We start from the raw sequence: 23,072 nt of genomic DNA, 5'->3' as shown, positions 1-23,072 counted from the left end.
AATGCAGTTTCTTATAGACTGGTGTTTGACTGAAAGAGTCCATACAAGTCATCATGCCCCATTCTAGGGCAACAAGGGTCACAGGACAGGCACTTAACCTAGAAAAGTCCACAAACAGATGAAACGGATACACTTCTGAAGACCACAGAGCACTTAACGCTGTAGCAGGTGTAAGACCTTTAGCAAATTGAAAAGCAGTAGATTAGTAGGGTAGTTCACCAGGAATAAAAGAGGGAGCAATGCCATTACCAGTGGTTTTGGATCTTAGAATAGCAGGGAGATTTTTTTTTTATATTGTGAAAGGCCATGTGATCCTTTTTCAGGCTGAGATTTATTTGGTGCTTGTGGTTTGTTGGATGTTTTTTATTGAGGTTTTTTTGTTTGTTTGTTTGTTTCATTTTTGGGTGGTTTTTTTGTGGAAGAAGAGCAAGGCATTCTGAAAAACAATATTAAAAATAGTTGTTCGATTTACTGATTTTTTTTTTAAATTTATTTTTGCAGTGATGAGGCTAACCAAACCTACCTTATTCACTAATATTCCGGTGACTTGTGAAGAAAGAGATTTGCCAGGTAAGTCTTCTCTACTGATTGATTATTATGTATGTTTTACCAAGTTTAAGCAGTGTGACCATCTAACACTTAGACGTTAGAGGAGTCATGACCTCCCATAGACTCTAATCTAACTTTAAAACAGCAATACGTTTTAGATTTGGTAATAGCTGAAGGAAAGTATCAAGGTGCACTCTACAGCTCCTGACTTAAATCTTTGAGAGATTGGTGATGATACTCAGACACATGACCTCAAAGTTTGAAAAACTGACATACACAGTGAGAGGCAGTTCTATGAGGGAAATGTGTAAGTGGAGAAAGATTTGCATTACTATTTTTTATTATTATTATTTGGAGTAGAGGCCGTGGTGGTTAGAACCAATGTTCTGTGGAAAAACAATCTTGCAAGAATCACTGGTTTTGAGTTGTGTTATGCTTGGTGTGCCATCATAAATTGGAAATCCCTGGGTTGTCTCCCAGATATAGTTGAAGTCTAGAAGTCAAGTATTAAGACAGTCAAAGGAAAGATTCGGGAAGGAGGGTTGTGTGGAAAAATAAAGTAAACAGGGGAAGAAAGTAAGTGAGGTTGATTAGTTCTGTTATGTAATGTGGTTTAGATGGAAAGAATTTCTCTCAAAATTCAGTGCTAATTTGAGCAATGCCTTTTGGATTGTGCCCTTGAGTATGTATATAGTGAGTAAATTATTGGACACAAGTATCTTGAAGCTGTTATAACTTATAGGCAGGCCTGTGGATATATATTTCATCCCCAAACAAATTTATTGGAAAAAATATATCTAAATATATCTAAATATATCTAAAATAAACTACATCTGAGTAAGTGATTAAGTGTCTAACTTAAATGTAGACAAACCTTTGGACTTAGCAAATATTTGATTTATAGCAACTTGATATTTTTGCAGGTAATCTATTTAACCAGCTAATGAAAGATGATCCTTCTACTGTAAAGGGTGCTGAAACGTTGATGTTAGGAGAAATGCTGACTTTGCCTCAAAATTTTGGGTAAGAATAAATGATTGTAACTATAATACGTCAGGTTTAGGCTTCATTTGATTTAAGATTCATACTTCTTTTTCTATTTGAATACCATTGTTCTGCAACGGGATATTCAGTAATTTTAAAAATAATATGTGGCTTGATTTATAAATACATACTTGTATGCTGCCTGATGTTTCTTGTCTGTAGCCTGCCTGAACCTAATAAGGATTGAAAGTTGAGAGAGATCTGCAGCTGTGGGTGACTTTCTAAGGTAGTGCACTACTATAAACCACATTATACTAACAGAGTTTACTACTGTGGTTTTTGTGGGTACTGAAGGCCATCTTATTTGTGTCAGACTTTTAGTAGAAAAAATTCTGATATGTTGCTTTTTAAAACTGTTTGCCTTAGAAGGATGACTTCTGAGTATGGGTGTGCAAATGCCAATTTTCTTCTAGGGTTTGATCTGGCAAAAGTGCATGTGTGTGAACTTAAAAGTGTTTCAGTGAAATGTTCTGGTTTTTAATAACTGTTACTAAATTTTTTTTTCCCCTGAAATACAGAAATATATTTCTGGGAGAGACATTTTCCAGTTATATTAGTGTGCACAATGATAGCAATCAAGTTGTCAAGGACATACTGGTGAAGGTATGTGAAGAGAAATCCACTTATAAAAGATCTATAAAAAAATAAAATACAATTATTGCGTTTTCTGACAATATATTGTATGTCTAACATTAATACATAGACTTTAGGAAATATATGTCACTCTTTTCAATCCAGAAAATGTATCTGCAAATTGGAAAGAGTAAGACATAAAAATAGAAATCATTATAGAAATCTTCAGAGATTAAAATCAAAAACTAGGATTGTGTCAAAAAATTGATTTATTACAGAATCATAGCGTTTAGGTTGGAAAAGACCTCTGAGGTCACCAAGTGCAGCTGTTAACCCCTCACTGCCAAGTCCACCGCTAAACCACGGCCCTAAGTTCCACATCTACACAGTCCCCCGCAGGGATGGTGGCTCAGCCACTTCCCTAGGTAACCTATTCAATGCTTGAAAACTCTTTTGGTGAAGAACTTGTTCCTGCTATCCAATCTGAACCTCACCTGGTGCAACTTGAGACTGTTTCTCTTTTTCCAACTGACTAAACAGCTCCACCTCCATTGACTTTCTTTGGACATGCACCCTTCTATTTAAAACTTCTCTGAAGAATTGGTGTAGCAAAATTTCCACAGCTAAAAAAATGGAGTTACATTGACTTACCTTCACTTTCATGGAGGTCTTCCAATTCCCTGTGAAGCATACCCTGATCTGTATATTGTATGAATTATTTTATAGAGAATTGAAGTTTTGTGTTTACTGAACAAACAAAACACTGAGAGTAGAAATTTCAGAAGTCATTGTGGAACTCAATTAAAAAGTAAATAGAGATTTTGTAAGCTGTATGGTAAAAGACTGAACTATTTATATGTTTTAGAACTTGCATTTAGCTTTGTAAGTATCTCATCATCTTAATATATGTCAAGAATATCACAAAATATTCTGAGTTGGAAGGGACCCACAAGAATAATTAAGTCCAACTCTTAAGACAGTAGCCCACAAAAGGATCAAACCTACCACCTTGGTGTTGTGAGCCCCATGTTCTGACCAGCTGAGCTCTTGCAATATGTGTGAAAGCATGTACGAAATGGTACAAAATACTCAGTGAAACCTAGTACTTTATAACATAAGTTACATTTCTTTAGGGTGTTTTTAACAGCTGAAGTTCTGCTGATGCTTTGTTGTTCTGTCCCCAGGCTGATCTTCAAACAAGTTCTCAGCGTTTGAACCTTTCAGCTTCTAGTGCTGCAGTGGCAGAACTTAAACCTGACTGTTGCATTGATGACGTGATCCATCATGAAGTAAAGGAGATAGGAACACACATGTAAAATTTTAACTTTTTCTGTTATTAAATAAGCTTAAATGAAACTACGGTACATGCTTTTGATACAGCACAAGATTGAAAGTAACACAACTTTTTTTTAATTTGTTTTTTTCAGCTTAGTTTGTGCAGTAAGTTATACTACACAGACTGGAGAGAAAATGTACTTCAGAAAGTTCTTCAAATTTCAGGTATTTCATGTAATATTCTACTCTACTTTTAATAAGTGTGTGAGTCTGGAAAATGCATTTTAAAACATCTGATACTTCATAAGCACTTCTATGTACCAAAAGTCCATTCCCTTTTAAAAGTGAACCATTAAAAGCCACTGCTTCAAACTTCACACGAACTGTTTTCTAATTACCACACAGTTAAAACATCTCAGAACTAATAAATATTGCATCCAATAATTTTTACTAATTTATTGAGAAAAAAAATCTACTCTTAAAAAGTCCCTTTTTATAGTAGACAGCTTTATGACTATTTTTAAGCAGAACAAGTGTTGATCATTCTGACTTTGATACATTCGACCACTGACCTTATATTGTAAAATTCTGATTTTTCTTTTGGTGTTTGTAACCTTATTAAACTGGAATTAAATAGTTCCGTTTTTAAAGGAATTTAAGTAAAGAAGTCTAATGTATTATATCTCATACCGAGAGAAGTAATTGACAGAATTGAAACCTTTTCTTCCATTACATAAATTTCAAGATTTGAGATAAGAATTACTGAGGAAAGCAAGAAACTAATCTGGAGACTGATTCTGGCAAGAAAGAGACTGTTGTGTATTTCATGGATGTTTAATTTTTTGGAGAAATATATTGAGACTTGGATATTGGCGGACTAATCTTCATGGAATGGAAGATTACATGGCGTGCATTACTGAATATATTTTTAGATACTCTGACAGAGTATAATATAGCAGCATTATATAGTTCATTCTAAAGCTGTTTCAGGGGAGGTTTGATTTGGATACTCGGAGAAGTTTCTTCACCCAGAGGTTTGTTGGACACCAGAACAGGCTCCCCAGGGAAGTGGTCACAGCACAAAGCCTGACAAAGTTTTCATGAAGCATTTGGACAATGCTCCCAGACACATACTCCTGGAGGCTGGATTTGATGGCCCTTGTGCTTATCTTCCTAACCAGGATATTCTACGATACTATGGGGTGATTGCATTTTGCTGTTTTCTAGTATTCTATCTAGATACTTCAGAAAAAAAAATCTTCGGTCTTTAGAAGGTTAGATTTTCATGCATTAGAAGAACATTTGAGTGCTGTTAGTACTCTTGAGTACTGTTAAGACTTAAGTACTGTTAGTGGGCCTTGAAATGCCACGTATTGATTAGTCAAAGGTGCTTCCTGACAATCCTAGGGAAAATGGTTCCATATAAATTTTTGTGTTACCCTCCCTCTGAAACTAGCATCTCTGTAGAATTTCTTCATCTTTAGTGAAGTTAATTTTCATCTTTGTGTGCTTTGTCTTGCTCTCCTTATGAAACTGCTTCCCTTTCCATTTCTCCACTCTTTTCCTCTGTTCAGTGTTCTGTTTCTCTGTCCCCTCTAGGCTTTCTCTGATTGCTTACACATGCATGTGCAAGCCTCAGAGCTCATCTTTCCTCTGTTACCTAATGTTGTTCTTGTCCGAGCTTTGTACAAGATACTGATTTGTCTCCTTTAGATTTTGTATGCAAACTTATTTGTGCACTTTCCTGAGGGTTCTGCATGCATGATGTAATTGCCATGGTTTTTAACTGAACTCAGCATAAGCAACTGAATTGTCAAAAGAGTTGAAGCCATCTATCTGTCAAATGTGAAGCCATGCATTCAAAGAAGGAAGCATAAGTATACAGACACTTCCGCACCTTCTAGAAATGTTCTCTGATTCATTATGAGAAAGGCATTGCACTGACCATTTTGTCTGTTAGTTTTTAAATTTGACTTGGAGACACCAGTAGGAAACCTGAGAACAAGCAAGAAGTGTTACAGAAAATTGAACTATGTCATTACAGTGAGAATTCATGGTTGCTAGTAATTGAGATGTCACTAGCTATTTTATAATAAAAGAATACTCTTTTACAGATTCTTAGATTTTTTCAGTTACATTTTCTAGCATCTTTTAAGTTGAACTGGTGTTAATTGGTTTGAATCAAGTTTCTTTTTTAAACCATTACATGTAGTTTTATACTGATTGACAGTGCTTTTCTATTCCAAAGCTTTCTCTAAGTAATTAACAGCACTATGTTTTCATGGAGAAGGAATGATTCTTTCTAGGTTTGGGTGGTTTGTGAACTTCACAATAATCTTTTGTATTTTACTGGAATGCCAATTGAAATTTACTGCAATGAATGGAAAGACTGTTTAACAGAAGACAGAAAAAATTCAGTATGTTGGAATATTTATGACAGAAAAAAATCCCCTCTCAACCAACAAAGACCTAAATTAAATTTTTTAATTTTGTTTTTTAATAGAGAGACATTTATGAATACCTGAAAGATTTGGATTTTATGCCTTTTAAAATGCAGAAAGCTCTGTGAAGACAACTTTTTGATCTTGAATTCTTCAGTGCTAAAAAATTTGTTGACAGCTTGGAACATTAGAGGAAATGTGTAATGGGAAATAAGTGTCTTCAGAAAAAGAATTTAAATTGTTTCCTTATAAGTATGATAGAAGATTATTTCTTGCAGTTGCATCACTTTATAAATGTTTCACATTTGAATGTGTTAACTGCTTTGGCTTTATGCACAAAATTCAAGCATTAAGAATCAACACTTTATAATCATATTTTATATAATCGAGTTGCCTTCTTTTGCTGATTGAAACTCGTGAGATTAATAAGGATGTATTAATTATTTTATGTATTACGATTTTCTTTAATTTCTTGAAACAGTTGCATATTCAAGAAGGAAGTGAAGGCTAATAAAGCTAAACACATGGTTCTATTTCATTTATGTTTAGAGAAGCCCTCAGAAACTTTTGTTCCAAAACTCTGAAGGACTTGTAAATGTTAGATGGTCTTGCTCACAGTTGAAAGCAAATGCAGACCACTGCAGGACCCAGGATGATAGTGTTATTTTAAACACACAGAGATCTACTTAGAGCACTGGATTTGGGCAGTTTCGTAAGAAGCCAGTGCTTAGGTGGAGAATAACTTGTTTTCAGTATGAGGAGGCTGCTTAGTAGGAAAGCAGTCAAGCGTGCACAAGTAAGTGGTGAGGATGTACTCTTGAGATGATTTTGTCATGCACCTGCTATGTGTAAGATTAGAAAGAAAAAGAACTCTTTTAGTAGAAGACCTTAGCACTTCAAAACAGTCTATGCTGAAGTTGTCTGAAAAACCAATTGTCCATCTGTCTTTTTTTCTATTTCATTCAGGTTCTTAAACCACTAGATGTGAAAACCAAATTCTACAATGCAGAGGTGAGAACTGTGTGTATTCAGGTTTGTTTTGGTGTGCTGGGCTTGTTACGTAGATTAAATTCAAAGTGCTTTGTAAGTACACCTTTCTGAGAAAAGTGATCAATTCTAATGAAAAGCAGTGGTAGATAGATGTTGTATATTTTAAAAATAGATAGGCTTTTGATGAAGGGGTAAAAGAGATGTCAGGACCTTAATGTAATTGACTAACAATTTTGCATATATTCATGTGCATATATTATAGGCATATATTTTTATAGTTTCTCATGAACTCAAATACTTTCATTAATTTCTTGTATGTTTACGCTGAAGAGTAATTCCTGTAAGGGAGATCAATTGTTCATAAAGGAGATGACAATTTATCAGAGTGGAGAAAATTTAAATTACTTAAATTTAAATTTTTCCTATGTGACTAGGACCCTTCAGTTCAGTAATTTAAGTTTTAGGTTTGTGGCAGTTACAAACACAGTGCTTCTAAACTAAGTGACCTTATATATGCCTTACATATTTATTTGGACTTACTTGTTTGCCTTTGTTTGTTTATGGGAAGAATTTGGTATGTATCTGTAGACCATAGGCTTCAAACCATACATTGACCAGGTGTGAGGTACCTGAGCAGGATTGGAGCATAAACATATAGCACTAGCTGAGCCCTTTAGGGAGCTGCTACTATGTATAAGTGGGAATGTCTGGAAATGTCGTCTGCTGTGATTTAAGAACAAAAATAATTCTAAGAAATTAGGTCATTTCTCTGGGAGCAAAAAGAATCTCTTATTTAGTCTGCAGATTATATTATTGTTTCAGCTGTAAAGTATGTAAAGGGAAAAGAGAGACAAGTATCTTAAATGTTGCTGTCTCTTTATACTTCATGTGTAAAGTTTGTGATGAAGCACCTCTAACATAATTCTGGACAAACTTTTACATGGATAAAAAATATTCTTTTTTTTGTGTTCATAGTTGTTATACTGACTGGTCTTGATAAGGGTCTTACTTAACTCTCAATTAGCCACCAATTCTTCATGGTAAAAATCTATGAGAACCTTTGGTGTTTGAGCTGTAGATGTAGGTTTGAGTTTTGGGGGGTTTTTTGTGCTTTTTTTTTTTTCTTCTGTAGAGTTTTTAAAAGGCTCTTTGATGCCTTTTGTCCTTCCTGTTAATGAATTTATGCAGCTCCCATTACCATTTTACCCATTCCATTTAATGAATTTTTTTTTTTAATATTTTGGATGATATTAAGTGAGCAATTTCCATTTGCCTAGCAAACTGGTATAGTAGCACTCCTCTCTTATTTCTGAAAGTATATACAGTGTTGCTATGTCTTGTGACCAGCGAATTCAATTAACTTCTAAAAACCTAGAAATAAGTCTTTGGTTAGCTGTTGAGTATGATACTACTGTGAAAGCACTGAGAAATTCCTCCTGACTATTATCCTTGAGAGCAGGGGAGAAAAAAATGGTATGTGTCAGTTATTAGTTAAAGATCTCTAAAGGTTGACCAGTTAAACTGTTAAACTGTTATCATTAGGATTACAGATGTGATGCTGTCTATTCATAATGCCTGTTACTAAAATTATTTTCTATTAATATTCCAATGATAATGCATAATTTAATTTCTTCTAAAACAAGGAATTATGCTGAACCCTAATCTAGTTGCTTATTGCTTATATTGCAGTAGCACCCAAATGGAGTTGATCACTGAAATTTATGCATAGAACACATGCCCTGTTGCCCATACCTGCTGCAATCCTGGGACTGAATTACTCTCTCACTGACTTTAATGTGTCTTGAAAAAAAGGCTCTGTAAAAGGTTCTGTTTCTGCAAGCATGCACAGGGAGGTAGACAACAACTTTTGCAATTAAAGTTGGGTCTTTGGATTGATGAATATTCAAAAAAGAGTTTTCTTGATACTATACCAAATTTTGTTACAACTTGCAACATGGTCACTTTGCTAGGACACATTACCACATTATTTTTGAGACATTAAATATGAGGATACTTCAAATTATCTATAAGGTGACAAGGACTGTTTTTCCATTTCATATACAACTCATTGCATGGATTGAAATTCAGGACAAACTTTAAACTTACTCAAAAACTAACTCTTTTTTTTTTTTGAGTCAGTTTGTTCTACCATATCTTGTCTGTGACTTGTGTGCCTTGAGCTCTACTTTGGATTGATTCTGAAGCAAAGCTAGTAAACCATGTAACCATACTAGCTATAAGTTATTAGAAATGTAGTTGTCATCTTTGTTTGCATCCATTTTTATTTATGTTTCTGTCTTACTAATGCTATCTTGTTTAAACGGTGCAAAAAAATGCAGAAATGCATTTTGTTTGGAAGTTAGCCTCCTTTTTTCTTTAACATTTAACCCTAATTTCTCTAATGTGTTTTTTTTTATTTTCCCATTAGAGTGACCTCAGTTCTGTGGTAATTTTTATTTATTTTTTATAAATATGTATGCTTTTTAATTGCTTAACTGTCTCTGTGCTTATTATTGACATTCTTTACAAACATAATGGAAAAGCAATGTTTGTTCTGTCTTTTTATGTGCAGCTAATCATTTAAATGGTTAGCTCTTTCTTTAATACCCATTGTTGAAACTAGAACTTGATAGCTACAGATCCTTGTGGGGGTCCTCCTATAAAATACCTCGCCAAAATTTTATTAGATCTATTATTCGAAAAGAGAATTTATTTCCTTCTAAATTTTTTCTGCTTTTGACCCATGGAAATGTAGATTTCACTACAGCACTGCTTGTGTAAGCTGTGACAGAACTTTTCACATCTGGTTGGTGGAGACAGTGGGTTTGAGGAGAGAGCAGCAGTTGGATGTTCTTCTTTCCTTTGGCAAGCTGGAACTGCACTTCACAATTTTAACTGCATGTAACAGTTGATTGAATGACTATGTTACTTCTGCAGTCTGATTTCACTTTAAGGCGTGCCTTGTATAAAAATAATTTTGAGAAGTTGTTTTTTTTTAAAAACATGCAATACTAAAAACAATTAAGAATAACACAAAACTAACTTGCTTTTTCATTATGCTGCTTGTTTATTCTATTCCCTTTCAAATTAGCTTTTTTAAACTTCTGCCTATGGTTGCTGTTTTGAAAACTACTAAAATTTGGGTAAATGGACACTTTGAGCAATGGATTTATGGGATATAAATTGTATCAATTTAAGTGACAGTAAGGTGATAGTAGTAATGATTCTGAGAACCATACTTTAGTTGGGGTTATTTCTAGTTCCTGCAAGCATGAAGTGTCTCTGTAACCCATTGAGGTTGCACAGTTTCATTACTGTAGAGATGCTGCTTTGTATTCAACCTGTTTGTAAGGCAATACAAAAAGTTACACAATCATTCTGTATTTCACTTTCTAACACAATTTTTTGAGACTAAACATATTTTGGCTATTTTGTCCCACTTTTATTTTGTAATTTACAAGCAGGACTCCATTTGTATAAAGAATCATTTATTAACACTGATCAAAAAGAAACTCTTAAGTTTTGTTCTGCTTTCTCCACCAAAGTACTTTCTTAAAATTTATCATAACAAAGCACTCAAACTGCTTCAATCTGAATCCGTAGAATAGACTATTTCATTTGGAAGGGACCTACAAGAATCACTAAATCCAATGGCCTGAATCAGTGACTCTTGTAAATGCAAATTTGGTAACCTCTTCTTTTTAACGGACGTGTCTTTAATTCTGGTTTTTACTTTTCTGGGGGCTCATATCTCTAATAAACTGAGTCTTCCATAATTATTCTATCCTGAGATTTTTCGACATTCAAAGTGACTTCACTGGTCTGCAATTCCACAAAAGAAGTGAGGCAAAAACTTCTCTGGTTCCATCTTCTGAAGTTTAACAGTCTATAGCTTTCATTTATGTGCTAGAATTGGTCCTTTGATACCATCTCGGAGCATTAGCTTCAGATGTTCTGAAGGTAGAGCACCAGTTAAATTGTGGGATGCATACCACATTGATAACCTTTGGCATGATGCAGCTGAGTGAGAGAGGGAGCTAGATTTTGCATTTTTAGCTAGTATTTAATAATAAAAGCTCAGAGCATATACCCGAACTATTTTACTTCAGTTAAAGAAAAACACGCACATTTACTTCATTTTTTTACACAGCTTGATGCACCAGTGATCTGGCATGGCATGTTCTTGTGCACTGCAATTCCTTACCATTTATTCAATTTTTAAAATAATTTGAATAAAAGCTTGAGTTGCTATTAAGTTGATGAGAGTCTTGGGAAGTGGTGATTTAATGCAATACAAATAAGCAATAGCTAGAACATAGCAAAATTATCCCACATCCATTGTTTGGCAAGATACCTGTTGACTAACACTTTTGCTCCTGTTTTTACTGGGATTAAGGTTTTTTCTTGCATTAATTAATTTGATTTGCAGGCATGAACTAAACATGTGTGACTTTTTTTAACAATAGGACTGCCTACTCTTTTTAATAACACTAATCATATTTTCATGAACTTGAAATTTTGATTTTTTTCAGACAGATGAAGTGTTTCTGGAAGCTCAAATTCAGAATATCACTACCTCTCCAATGTTTATGGAGAAGGTTTCTTTAGAGCCGTCAATGATGTACAATGTTGCAGAACTGAACACAGTTGACACAGCAGGGGAAAGGTATGTTCGCATTCAGGGCATTTGACTTTGAAATGCTTTGTATTAATATTTCATGAGATACAAGTATTAGTTAGTCATTTGTCTATAATGGAAGGATTGTATGTCTTTGCTTGAGCAAAAAGATCAAATTCCTATTATGTATTCAACTGGAAAATCTGTTTAGAAGGTTTTTTTAATAGAGACTATTCTTAAAAATCTATAATTCTACCAAATAGAGAAATATCCAGCCTAATCCTCAAATAATTTGTAACAATGATGACATGATAACATAAAAACATAATATTATTTCAGTGTCCCCTGTATAAAATTTAACACGGATCTGGTTTTGATCTGATCTCTGTGTACATACTTAGCCTTACAGGACTCATCTGACTAATCCTTGCTTCCTATCAGTAAACTGCCTACTGTTGTCACTTGTTCTAATCATGATATAGCAAGGCACCAGCCAAGGTGGATCAATGGTACACTCTCATGGAGTCCTAGAATATAAAAATTTATCACGCTGAAATTAATTTAATTTAATTTAGTTAAACACTTCATACCAGAATAACTGACTACAGTGGCTACAAGAGCTTCTGAAGTTAACTTTGGCTGTTTGTCCTTTGCTGTTGCTTGGGTTTTTGGAGGTGATGGTTGAGTGCTTCAGCAGTAGGGGCTGAAGTGAAAATTGTGTCTTCTCCTTGCCTGTTGAAGGATTCACCTGCAGGATAATGAAGCTTTGTTCTTACCAAGTGTTTGCATCCACTGTAGTGTTTTTTCTCCTGAACAGGAATCTTAGTTTCATGACATTGAGATTTACTGTGAGGGAAAACAAATAGCAGAAGAACAATTACCAGCATTTTTGTTTAAATGCTAAGATGCCAGATAATTAATTATAATGTAGGAGAGTGGATTTCTTTCTTAATTTTTTTGGCTGAGAAGAACAGGCTCTTTTCTTTTTCCATGGTCCTTGGTGCTACATAAACTCTAGAGCTGTTTTCTGTTGTGGAAACAAAAAATACACTATATGTTTTACCATTATCAAATTTTGTGTACACATATAGTAAGACTGGTGGGACATGGGGAGAAAAAAGGTTAGGTGGTTAATCTTCTTCAGAACAGATGTTTAAATTAAGATCTAGTGTTTTTTTTCCTTTCAGTGAGTCTACTTTTGGTGCAAGGACTTACTTACAACCTATGGATACACGTCAATACTTATACTGTCTAAAACCAAAACAAGAATTTGCAGAGAAAGCTGGAGTAATAAAAGGTGTAACAGTAATTGGCAAACTAGACATTGTATGGAAAACTAATCTGGGTGAACGAGGAAGGCTGCAAACTAGCCAGCTCCAAAGAATGGTAAGTTTGACTTAATTTAGCTTGCCATTCATTTTTAAGGAAATGCAATGAACAATTTTAATAATGACTTGGAAAAGTGCAGGCTCCTTACTTTCTCAGCCTCATTTTTTATTCACACTTTTCTGTATGTTTTAGAGAATTATTTCATATATTTCTTCAGTGAAGTGTGGGTAAGTTAATGGAGTGAGCACTTTATCATCAGAATCCAGTAACCAGTGTTGCAAAATATATTTGTTAGAGTAAAATTAACTGCTTGGATACCATTTGGCAACAAACTGACAAAAGGACCTCTTTAAATGTGCTAATTCTTGACGTGGAAGTTGCTCCCAAGTTCATGCAGACATTTTAGCTTGGAGTAACATTTTTTAATGCATAATATTATTTGTCTGTCCTGGGGTACAGTGCAAAAATGTGTATTCTATCACCATCTGTTGAAATGTGGGAGGGGTGGTGATCGTTATCTTTTCACAACCCATCCTTCCTCCAGAAGATATCTTCTGTTAATGGGCCATTAAGTCCTATTGTGTGACTGATAAGATTACATCATCCCATTGGGAGATGCCCCAGCCAGGGGCAGGAGCCAAGCCTTTCCCACCTAGATAAAAAACTGGGGTTTGGGACCCGAGGGCAGCCCTTTCCACTGGATCCCAGAGGAAAGTCGGACCTTTTCCACATCATCGCTGGATCTTCAGAGGAAAACTGCACCTTCTACAGGAGCACTGCTTCAACTGAACCACATCTGTCATCCAGGAGGACTGCAGCCACCATTTATACCAAAATGCTACCAACACCCTGACTGACAGGATGTCAGGTTGTATTTCTGACTTTGTCGGTGGTTTTTCTTTTATATTATTGCATGTATTTTATTTTTTTTCTCTTTTCTCCTGTTAAATTGTATTACTGACTTGGAGTCTCTCACTGGTTTTACGTTCAAACTAACACATTTATTGGTGCCCAACGTGGGGCATGAAGGGTGCTGAGAAAAGTCAGTATTACAATTTTGTGTTCGCCATGATTGTCAACATGCTTACATGGGTTTTATATCTTGCTCTCTGTATTTTTCCGCACATGGGGAACTGTCTGCCAGCTGTAATGCTCCTGTGTAGACCAGGATATGGTATAAAACTTGCTTTATTGGCCTATTATGTCTACTGCATGATAACCTCTGAGGCAATGAACATAATTCGGAATATATACTCGACTTTGTTTGCTTGTCCTAGTCTAGGTTGCTACATCCGGGGTTTTTACAATCACACACAGCCCTTGGGGGGAGGGGTAAAGAATGATTTTTTTTTTTCCAATCTTTCCAGCCTGATACAGTAGTTTTTGGAAATGTTGAGTTCCCACTGGATGCCAAGGACAGCATAATACTGTTGTTAGTTCTGCTTTGTCTCCTCTGCACAGCCTACAACATGCTTAGAAACAAAACACTACATGGTGTACTGTAGCGTATTCTTGAGGAAGAGGAAAAAAGAAACAAATCAACTTTGTCCACGTCTGCACAGAATGTCACAAAGAGGAGAAGAACCAAACACAAAGCAACAGTGTCTGTGTCTACGCAGACTGCCACAGAGGAGGAAAAAGCCAGAAGTGCCATCAGCATCTCCACACAAACCATCACTGCACCAGAACAGCCTAGACCCGTAGCAGTTGCCCCCGTTCAGAAGAAGAAATCAAAGAGCAAATCAGTCCACATAGTGACTGACGAGGACGTGGCAGGACCTTCACACCCAGCAGAAGTGACAGAGCCAGAGATCATCACTCGCTCTCTATCCCTGGGTGAGCTGCGTGGCCTGCGGAGGGAATTCACCCGCCAGACAAATGAGTCCATCTTGACCTGGCTGCTCCGCATCTGGGACGCTGCAGCCAATGACACCATTCTGGATGGAAGTGAGGCCAGGCAACTGGGATCTCTGTCCCGGGATGTGGTCATTGACCAGGGGATTGGGAGAACCCAAGAAACTCTCAGCTTCTGGCAGCAACTGCTGACAAGTGTGAAGGACAGATACCTTTGTAAAGAAGATCTCCAGGTGCACCAAGGAAAATGGAGCACAGTAGAAGAAGGTATCTGATGCCTGAGGGAATTGGCCGTGCTGGAGATCATTTTCTCAGAAGATGAGAGATTTCCTAAGAGCCCAGACTGTGTCCAGTGCACGTCACAGATGTGGTTGAGATTCGCACAGCTTGGACCAGAGATGTATTCCCGTTACCTGGCAATGCTGCAGTGGAGGGAAGGTGAGGACATGGTAGGCGTCTTGGCCAATAAACTAAGAATTTATGAGGACACTGTCACAGCCCCATTTCGTACCCATGTCTCATCCGTGGAAACAAGGCTGGTGGAGCAAGTCCAGAGCTTGACTGAAGAGGGCCATCAGAAACTAAAAAAAGAACTTAAGGAAAACAACTACCAGATCTCTCCAGAACCAACAAGAGTTTCTGCCATTAGGAGCTGGCGTTCCTCAGGCAGGGAGAGAGGACACACTCCACGAGGTAACCTCTGGTTTTTCTTTCAGGAGCATGGAGAAGACATGAGGAAGTGGGATGGAAAACCCACCTCCTCCTTAGCAGCCCGGATACATGAGCTGAAAAGAGGGACACCTAACACAAGAAGCTCATCTAGAGTCAATGCTGCTCCAGTCTCTCGTGCACAGAACTCCAGACAGTATCAGAATGAAGATATGACTGATCCTCTTGAAGGGACCTCAAGAACCTATTTACAGGAAGAGAGCAACGTGTACCAAGATCAGGAATAGAGGAGCCCTGCCTCTAGCCAGGTAGAGGAGAGGGATAATCGGATCTATTGGACTGTGTGGATCCGATGGCCTGGCACATCCAACCCACAAAAACATAAGGCTTTGGTTGACACCGGCGCCCAGTGTACTCTGATGCCATCAAAGTATGTAGGAGAAGAATCCATCTCTATTTCTGGGGTAACAGGAGGATCCCAGCAGCTGACTGTAGTGGAGGCTGAAGTGAGTTTAACTGGGAACAGGTGGCAGAAACACCCCATCATGACTGGCGCAGAGGCCCCATGCATCCTTGGCATAGACTATCTTAGAAATGGATACTTCAAAGACCCAAAAGGATATCGCTGGGCTTTCGGGATAGCTGCTGTAGAGGCAGACAACATTAGAAAACTGAACACCTTGCCTGGTCTTGCAGTCTGCTGTGGGACTACTGAAAGTTGAAGAGCAACAGGTACCAATTGCCAGAACAACAGTACACCGTCAGCAATACCGTACTGACAGAGACTCGGTGATTCCCATCCATGAAATGATCCGTAAACTGGAGAGCCAAGGGGTGGTCAGCAAAACCCACTCACCCTTCAACAGCCCCATCTGGCCTGTGCGTAAATCTGAAGGAGAATGGAGATGGACCGTGGACTATCGTGCATTGAATGAAGTGACTCCACCGCTGAGCTCTGCTGTGCCGGACATGCTGGAACTCCAGTACGAGCTGGAGTCCAGGGCAGCAAAGTGGTATGCCACTATCGATATCGCCAATGCATTTTTCTCCATTCCTCTGGCAGCAGAATGCAGGCCTCAGCTTGCTTTCACCTGGAGGGGGGTGCAGTACACCTGGAATCGTCTGCTCCAGGGGTGGAAGCACAGTCCCACCATCTGTCATGGACTGATCCAGGCTGCACTGGAGAAGGGTGAAGCTCCCGAACATCTACAGTATATCGATGACATCATTGTATGGGGCAGCACAGCAGGGGAAGTCTTTGAGAAAGGAGAGATTATCCAGATTCTGCTGAAAGCTGGTTTTGCCATTAAGCGAAGTAAAGTTAAGGGACCGGCTCAGGAAATTCAGTTTCTAGGAGTCAAGTGGCAAGATGGACGTCGTCAGATCCCAACAGAGGTAATTAATAAGATCACTGCTATGTCTCCACCTACCAACAAGAAGGAAACACAAGCCTTCCTAGGTGCCATAGGCTTTTGGAGAATGCACATTCCTGAGTACAGTCAGATTGTGAGCCCTCTCTACCTGGTTACCTGCAAGAAGAATGATTTCCACTGGGGCCCTGAGCAGCAGCAAGCCTTCGCCCAGATCAAGCAGGAGATTGCTCATGCAGTAGCCCTTGGCCAAGTCAGGACGGGACCAGATGTGAAGAACGTGCTCTACTCTGCAGCCGGGAACCATGGTCTGTCCTGGAGCCTGTAGCAGAAGGTGCCTGGTGAGACTTGGGGTCGACCACTGGGATTCTGGAGCAGAAGCTACAAAGGATCTGAAGCCAACTACACTCCCACAGAGAAGGAGATCTTGGCCGCCTATGAAGGAGTTCAAGCTGCCTCAGAGGTGATTGGCACAGAAACACAACTCCTCCTGGCACCCCGACTACCAGTGCTGGGCTGGATGTTCAAGGGAAAGGTGCCTTCCACACATCACGCCACTGACACCACATGGAGCAAGTGGATTGCCCTCATCACTCAGCGCGCCCGTATTGGGAATCCAAATCGCCCTGGGATTCTGGAAATAATTACAAACTGGCCTGAAGGTGAGACTTTTGGTTTGTCTTCTGAAGAAGAAGAGGAGCAAGTGGCACGTGCTGAGGAAGCCCCACCATATAATGAGCTACCGGAGGCTGAAAGACGATATGCCCTCTTCACTGATGGTTCCTACCGAATTGTAGGCACTAACCGGAAATGGAAAGCTGCAGTATGGAGCCCCACACGACAAGTTGCACAAGCTACCGAGGGACAAGGTGGATCGAGTCAGGTCGCAGAGCTAAAAGCCGTCCAGTTGGCTTTGGATATTGCTGAACAAGAAAAGTGGCCAAGGCTCTATCTCTACACTGACTCATGGATGGTAGCTAATGCTCTGTGGGGTTGGCTGGATCTCTGGAAAAAAGGCCAACTGGCAGCGCAGAGGGAAACCCATATGGGCAGCTGAGATTTGGCAGGACATTGCTGCCCGAGTAGAGAAATTGACCATAAAGGTTCGACACGTGGATGCACATGTACCCAAAAGCCGGGCTAATGAAGAACATCACAACAACGAGCAGGTGGACCGAGCTGCCAAAGTGAAAGTATCACAGGTGGATCTAGACTGGCAGCACAAGGGAGAATCATTCCTAGCTCGTTGAGCCCATGATGCCTCTGGTCATCAGGGGAGAGATGCAACGTACCGATGGGCCCGTGACCGAGGGGTGGGCCTTACCATGGACAGCATCTCACAGGTCATCCACAACTGCGAGACCTGTGCCGCAATCAAACAGGCCAAGCGGGTGAAGCCTCTGTGGTATGGTGAACGATGGTCAAAGTACAGGTATGGGGAAGCCTGGCAAATTGACTACATCACCCTTCCCCAAACCCACCAGGGCAAGCGCTACGTACTGACCATGGTGGAAGCAACCACAGGATGGTTAGAGACCTACCCTGTGCCTCATGCCACTGCCCGGAACACCATCTTGGGCCTAGAAAAACAAGTCCTTTGGAAGCATGGTACCCCTAAAAGAATTGAATCAGACAATGGAACCAATTTCAAGAACAGCCTTATCAACACCTGGGCCAAAGAACATGGTATTGAATGGATATATCATATTCCTTACCATGTGCCAGCTGCCGGGAAAGTTGAACGGTGTAATGGACTCCTTAAGACTACTTTGAAAGCACTTGGTGGTGGAACCTTCAGAAATTGGGAAATGAACCTGGCCAAAGCCACCTGGATGGTTAACACCCAAGGGTCCATCAATCGAGCCGGTCCTGCCCACTCTGAATCCCTGAACACAGTGGATGGGGACAAGGTCCCTGTGGTACACATGAAAGGTATTTTAGGAAAGACTGTTTGGATTAATCCCACCACAGGCAAAGGCAAACCAATCCGTGGGATTGTTTTTGCTCAAGGACCTGGTTACACTAGGTTGGTGATGCAGAAAGATGGGGAAACCCGTTGTGTACCGCAAGGTGACCTAATTTTTAGTGAGAACTGTATGTAAGGTTTCATTTTGTATTATATATATATCTGGTTGTATTATATATATATATATCTGTAAGAGGGTAGTGGTTTGGGTATGATGTAGATGGTAATAGAATAAGGGGTGGATTATGTCCTGGGGTACAATGCAAAAATGTGTATTCTATCACCATCTGTTGAAATGTAGGAGGGGTGGTGATCCTTATCTCTGTGGGAGATATCCTCTGCTGATGTGCCATCTGATAAGATCAGGGGGATGATCATCGTTATCTTTTCACAACCCATCCTTCCTCCAGAAGATATCTTCTGTTAATGGGCCATTAAGTCCTATTGTGTGACTGATAAGATTACATCATCCCATTGGGAGATGCTCCAGCCAGGGGCAGGAGCCAAGCCTTTCCTACCTAGATAAAAAACTGGGGTTTGGGACCCGAGGGCAGACCTTTCTACTGGATCCCAGAGGAAAGTTGGACCTTTTCCACATCATCGCTGGATCTTCGGAGAAAAACTGCACCTTCTACAGGAGCACTGCTTCAACTGAACCACATCTGTCATCCAGGAGGACTGCAGCCACCATTTATACGGACTGCTACCAACACCCTGACTGACAGGGTGTCAGGTTGTATTTCTGACTTTGTCGGTGGTTTTTCTTTTATATTATTGAATGTATTTAATTTTTTTTTCTCTTTTCTCCTGTTAAATTGTATTACTGACTTGGAGTCTCTCACTGGTTTTACTTTCAAACTAACACATTGTCTTTCATGTCCACAGTTTTGATTGAGTCTATCCTATTCTGGTTGATTTATAAATTGTTCTTGAATTTTAAGTTGTAATTACTATCTTGCTTAAGTCAGCTTCACAGCCATCTAATGTCTAAACCTGGCTTGCATCTTCTTACTTGAGGATAGTGAGAGAGATATGGAAGGGTAGTTAAAAAAAGCTTTGACAATTGGATCTCAGTCTTAAGTTTACAGAGCTTATAATTGGGTCTCTGCCTCTGTCTTTTCTCCAGTCTCCAGCTGCTAGTAAATTGAGCAGTTCCATGGGGAAATTACACTGACTTGGAACTAGGCAAGCAAACTTAGAGCTTGGCAATTCACAGGAAAGTCATTAAAAAGTCACTAAGTCATTGAAACATGTCTTGATTTTTAATTGTGTTGAGTATGTGCATAACTTCATGAAATTAGAAACTGCCCTTTTTCTAAACTTAGTTACACCTGTTACTTTGAAACTTGTTGCTTATTTTTAACAATGAACTGTTTCATTTTCAACTGACCTTTCCTGTCATTTCTCTTTAGACACATTTATTTTCCCTCCCTAAATCACTGTTGTCTCACTCTGCATCCCTTCTTTTTGAACCTTTGAGAATTGCAGGTGAAGCACACACGTCAACACTCCAGGATTAGTTTTGGTCATGCATCATGTTTTGTGCCTTGTGATTAACAGAAAAGCATTATTTTGAGCAACATCTGTCTTTAGAAGAGCAGCAGCTAGTTTTTTTTCTGTTATGAGTTGCAGTGTAACTTCCTCTTTTCCTCCCCTCATTTTTTAAGTGCTATCAGATTATTTAATTTCTAGACCTTACCCTTAATCACATGCTCTCAGGCATTCAGTACAGGACCACACTAGAACCGTCTGAAGATAAAGAGCATTGTTCTAAAGAGTAGAGTAAGTGGGAAATTATCGGGTTGATTCCATAATCTAAGCAAGTACCTCAGTTCTGGATAAAACCAAACTACGTGCTTAGGGAACTGCATAAAATTTTTCCAGTGCTGAATAATTACTTCTCTTTCTTGCTAGGTTCCAAATGCATATTGCTTGACTAATCTAAGTCTCTGTTGGTTTGATATCCCTTTGCTTATTCTATTTTCCAATTCAATATGCTTTCTAAAATGTAACAAACTTTACGTGAAGAAAACCTGTTCCAAGCCTGTCAGTCACTGAATTTTTGGACCTCTTTGGAAGTACCTTTCAATCACACTGTAAATATAATTTTCACTACAACACCCTTTTATCAGTAGAATTGGAACATGTACAATAACTAAACCTTGGCAGGAAGGACAAATTTTTCCCCTATTTTTCCCTCATGATCTGTCATTTGTGGGGATTGAAAATCTAAACATGCTTTTTTATTTGCAGGTTACTTTTTTGAATGAGCCCGGGTTGGTAGCAACTAAGATATTTATAGGTTTGTTAGTAGACCATGTGAAATGTGTTTGGCTCATGGAGAATTGACAAGTATTCATATTGTGTGATTTTCTAACTGATGCCAATTCATTATTCTGGCAATTATTCTATTAAGATTCTAGTGTTCTTAGGATGTGGAATAGTGGTGGGTTTATGCAGGGAAGGTTTACTGGTGTTGTCCACGCATATCTGTTATCTGCCTAAGAGACATCTTAAGTTAAAGCTGATCTTCTCGGACCTGTATATGGCTATTCAAACTTTAAGGATTTAAATTCTCCTGAAAAATGTAATAATAAAGATCGTCCTTATCTGATGAATTGTTAAACCTTTGAAGGTGTTCAGTTGAAGATTGAGAGTTGCTATGATTTCTATTCTAATCAAAAGCACCATCAATCTTCTTTCTTCAGATTTCTCTTATTCCAAGCTTCTTCCAGGAAATGAAAACTATAGTAAAAACTTCAATTTCCTTATCCAACATCTGAGAATATACATTCTTGTTCCTTTCCAGGCTCCTGGGTACGGTGATGTAAGACTTTCATTGGAGACAATACCAGATACTGTAAATTTGGAAGAACCTTTTGACATTACATGTAAAATAACGAATTGCAGGTAACAATGTCATGCAATTCTTGTACTTTTTCCTGAGTGGGTGAGTTGTGGCTGGTTTTGTTTTATGTTTCAGTACTTCCTCCTGAAAGTACTTAAACCTGGTCTTTACTATGATTTGTGGCAACACAAAACTACTTAAAACACAGAGATTAAAAAAGCCCCAAAGAAACAACAACTAAAAAACTTCTATCATTATGTGTTAATAACTGTACTGAACTAGGAAATAGCCAAAAATCTGTAGAGGAATCCCATTAATCTGTCTGCGATATTATTTATGATTGCTCCTCATACTTAAATCTCAACTCATCTTAGGGTTGCAAGACTGACATTTAAGTGAACTAATTCTAAATAGAAATTGAGTCCAGGGACTAAAGCATGTATCTGGCCTGCAGATACTTCTCATGAAAAGCTTGTAGTCCATCCAAAATGTAAACACTATTATGTTATCCAGTATTGCTAAACCCATGACAGGATGCTTGTGTTAAACAGAGCTGTCTGCAGCTGAATTACTGTGCATCACAGTAAATAGTGCTTGACACCTTATAATTATTTATGAATCTTGATTAACAGTAACCTGAATAATAATCAAGCTTTTGTCTGCAGTCTTTGAATCCTTAAAAAAGCCCACAGGTTTATTCTTGTTTTTCAATTTCCTCTAGCAGTGAAAGGACTATGGATCTGGTTTTAGAAATGTGCAATACTAATTCCATCCACTGGTGTGGAGTTTCAGGAAGGCAACTTGGAAAGCTGCACCCAAGTTCGTCCCTCCATCTTGCACTTACATTGTTGTCTTCAGTGCAGGGATTGCAGGTAAGTTGTTAGCACAGTTTTGTTGTAAAACAGATGTTTTATAATATTAACAGTTCTTTATAATAACAACAACTCTTAAAATATTTTCCCCTTCTAGAGTGTCTCTGGCCTAAGACTTACAGACACATTTTTGAAGAGAACATACGAGTATGATGATATTGCACAAGTCTGTGTAGTTTCTTCAGAAATCAAGCAAAGCTGAAGAAAAAAATCCTGTAAATTTACTGAGCTTTTTTTTTCCAACTTCATGTTTTTGCAGTCACTTGTTTTAAGATGAGTACAAACAAAATCAAATCCCTATATAGCTGTAAATGTGATAATGATTATTTAATTTCTCTGAGCATTTCTTGAATGTTTTCAAGTCTTTTAAAACATGCATATGCATTTTAGCTACTAAAAATAAAACCTTTGAAAAAAGTGTAGTTCTAGTAAATTATATTGCATTTACATCAACTCAGGACAGGGGGATGAGACTCATAAGAAATACTAGCATTTTATGCTTATTTTTCTCATCTTAATTTTTTAAAGTATTTAAACCCTTTTAAAATCCTGGCTCTGACAAAACTGCTTCAGTTCAAATGAACTGACCTTCTACAGACAAGTTCCTGTAATCCAAATTAAAAAATAAAAAAGGGCATGGCAGTGTATTTGTGTGGTACATGTATAGCCATAGG

At 38.2% G+C, this 23,072-nt stretch overlaps 1 protein-coding gene across 8 annotated transcripts in view; it reads left to right on the top strand.

Annotated features, from left to right (window-relative positions):
- Nucleotides 1–22,820, top strand: part of TRAPPC13 (trafficking protein particle complex subunit 13) — a 28,918-nt gene extending 6,098 nt beyond the window's left edge. Inside the window, exons 2-13 of one of the 8 annotated variants that reach the window (XM_014881383.2) lie at nt 502–570; nt 1,473–1,572; nt 2,112–2,196; nt 3,351–3,478; nt 3,594–3,666; nt 6,849–6,893; nt 9,301–9,318; nt 11,405–11,538; nt 12,678–12,876; nt 21,488–21,588; nt 22,251–22,398; nt 22,496–22,820. In XM_014881383.2, coding sequence (XP_014736869.1) covers nt 502–570; nt 1,473–1,572; nt 2,112–2,196; nt 3,351–3,478; nt 3,594–3,666; nt 6,849–6,893; nt 9,301–9,318; nt 11,405–11,538; nt 12,678–12,876; nt 21,488–21,588; nt 22,251–22,398; nt 22,496–22,600 — 1,205 coding nt within the window. In that variant the 3' untranslated portion in view covers nt 22,601–22,820. Of the gene's footprint in view, nt 1–501; nt 571–1,472; nt 1,573–2,111; nt 2,197–3,350; nt 3,479–3,593; nt 3,667–6,848; nt 6,894–9,300; nt 9,319–11,404; nt 11,539–12,659; nt 12,877–21,487; nt 21,589–22,247; nt 22,399–22,495 lie in introns of all 8 variants that reach the window. The other 7 variants (XM_014881382.2, XM_088157208.1, XM_088157207.1 and 4 more) reach the window with 7 other exon arrangements.
- Nucleotides 22,821–23,072: the final 252 nt, after the last annotated feature.

This window comes from Sturnus vulgaris, chromosome Z, assembly GCF_052056855.1.
Source record: "Sturnus vulgaris isolate bStuVul1 chromosome Z, bStuVul1.hap1, whole genome shotgun sequence".
Lineage (NCBI taxonomy): Eukaryota > Metazoa > Chordata > Aves > Passeriformes > Sturnidae > Sturnus > Sturnus vulgaris.
The sequence above is the reverse complement of the archived record's forward strand: the minus strand, read 5'-3'. Positions and strand labels throughout refer to the sequence as shown.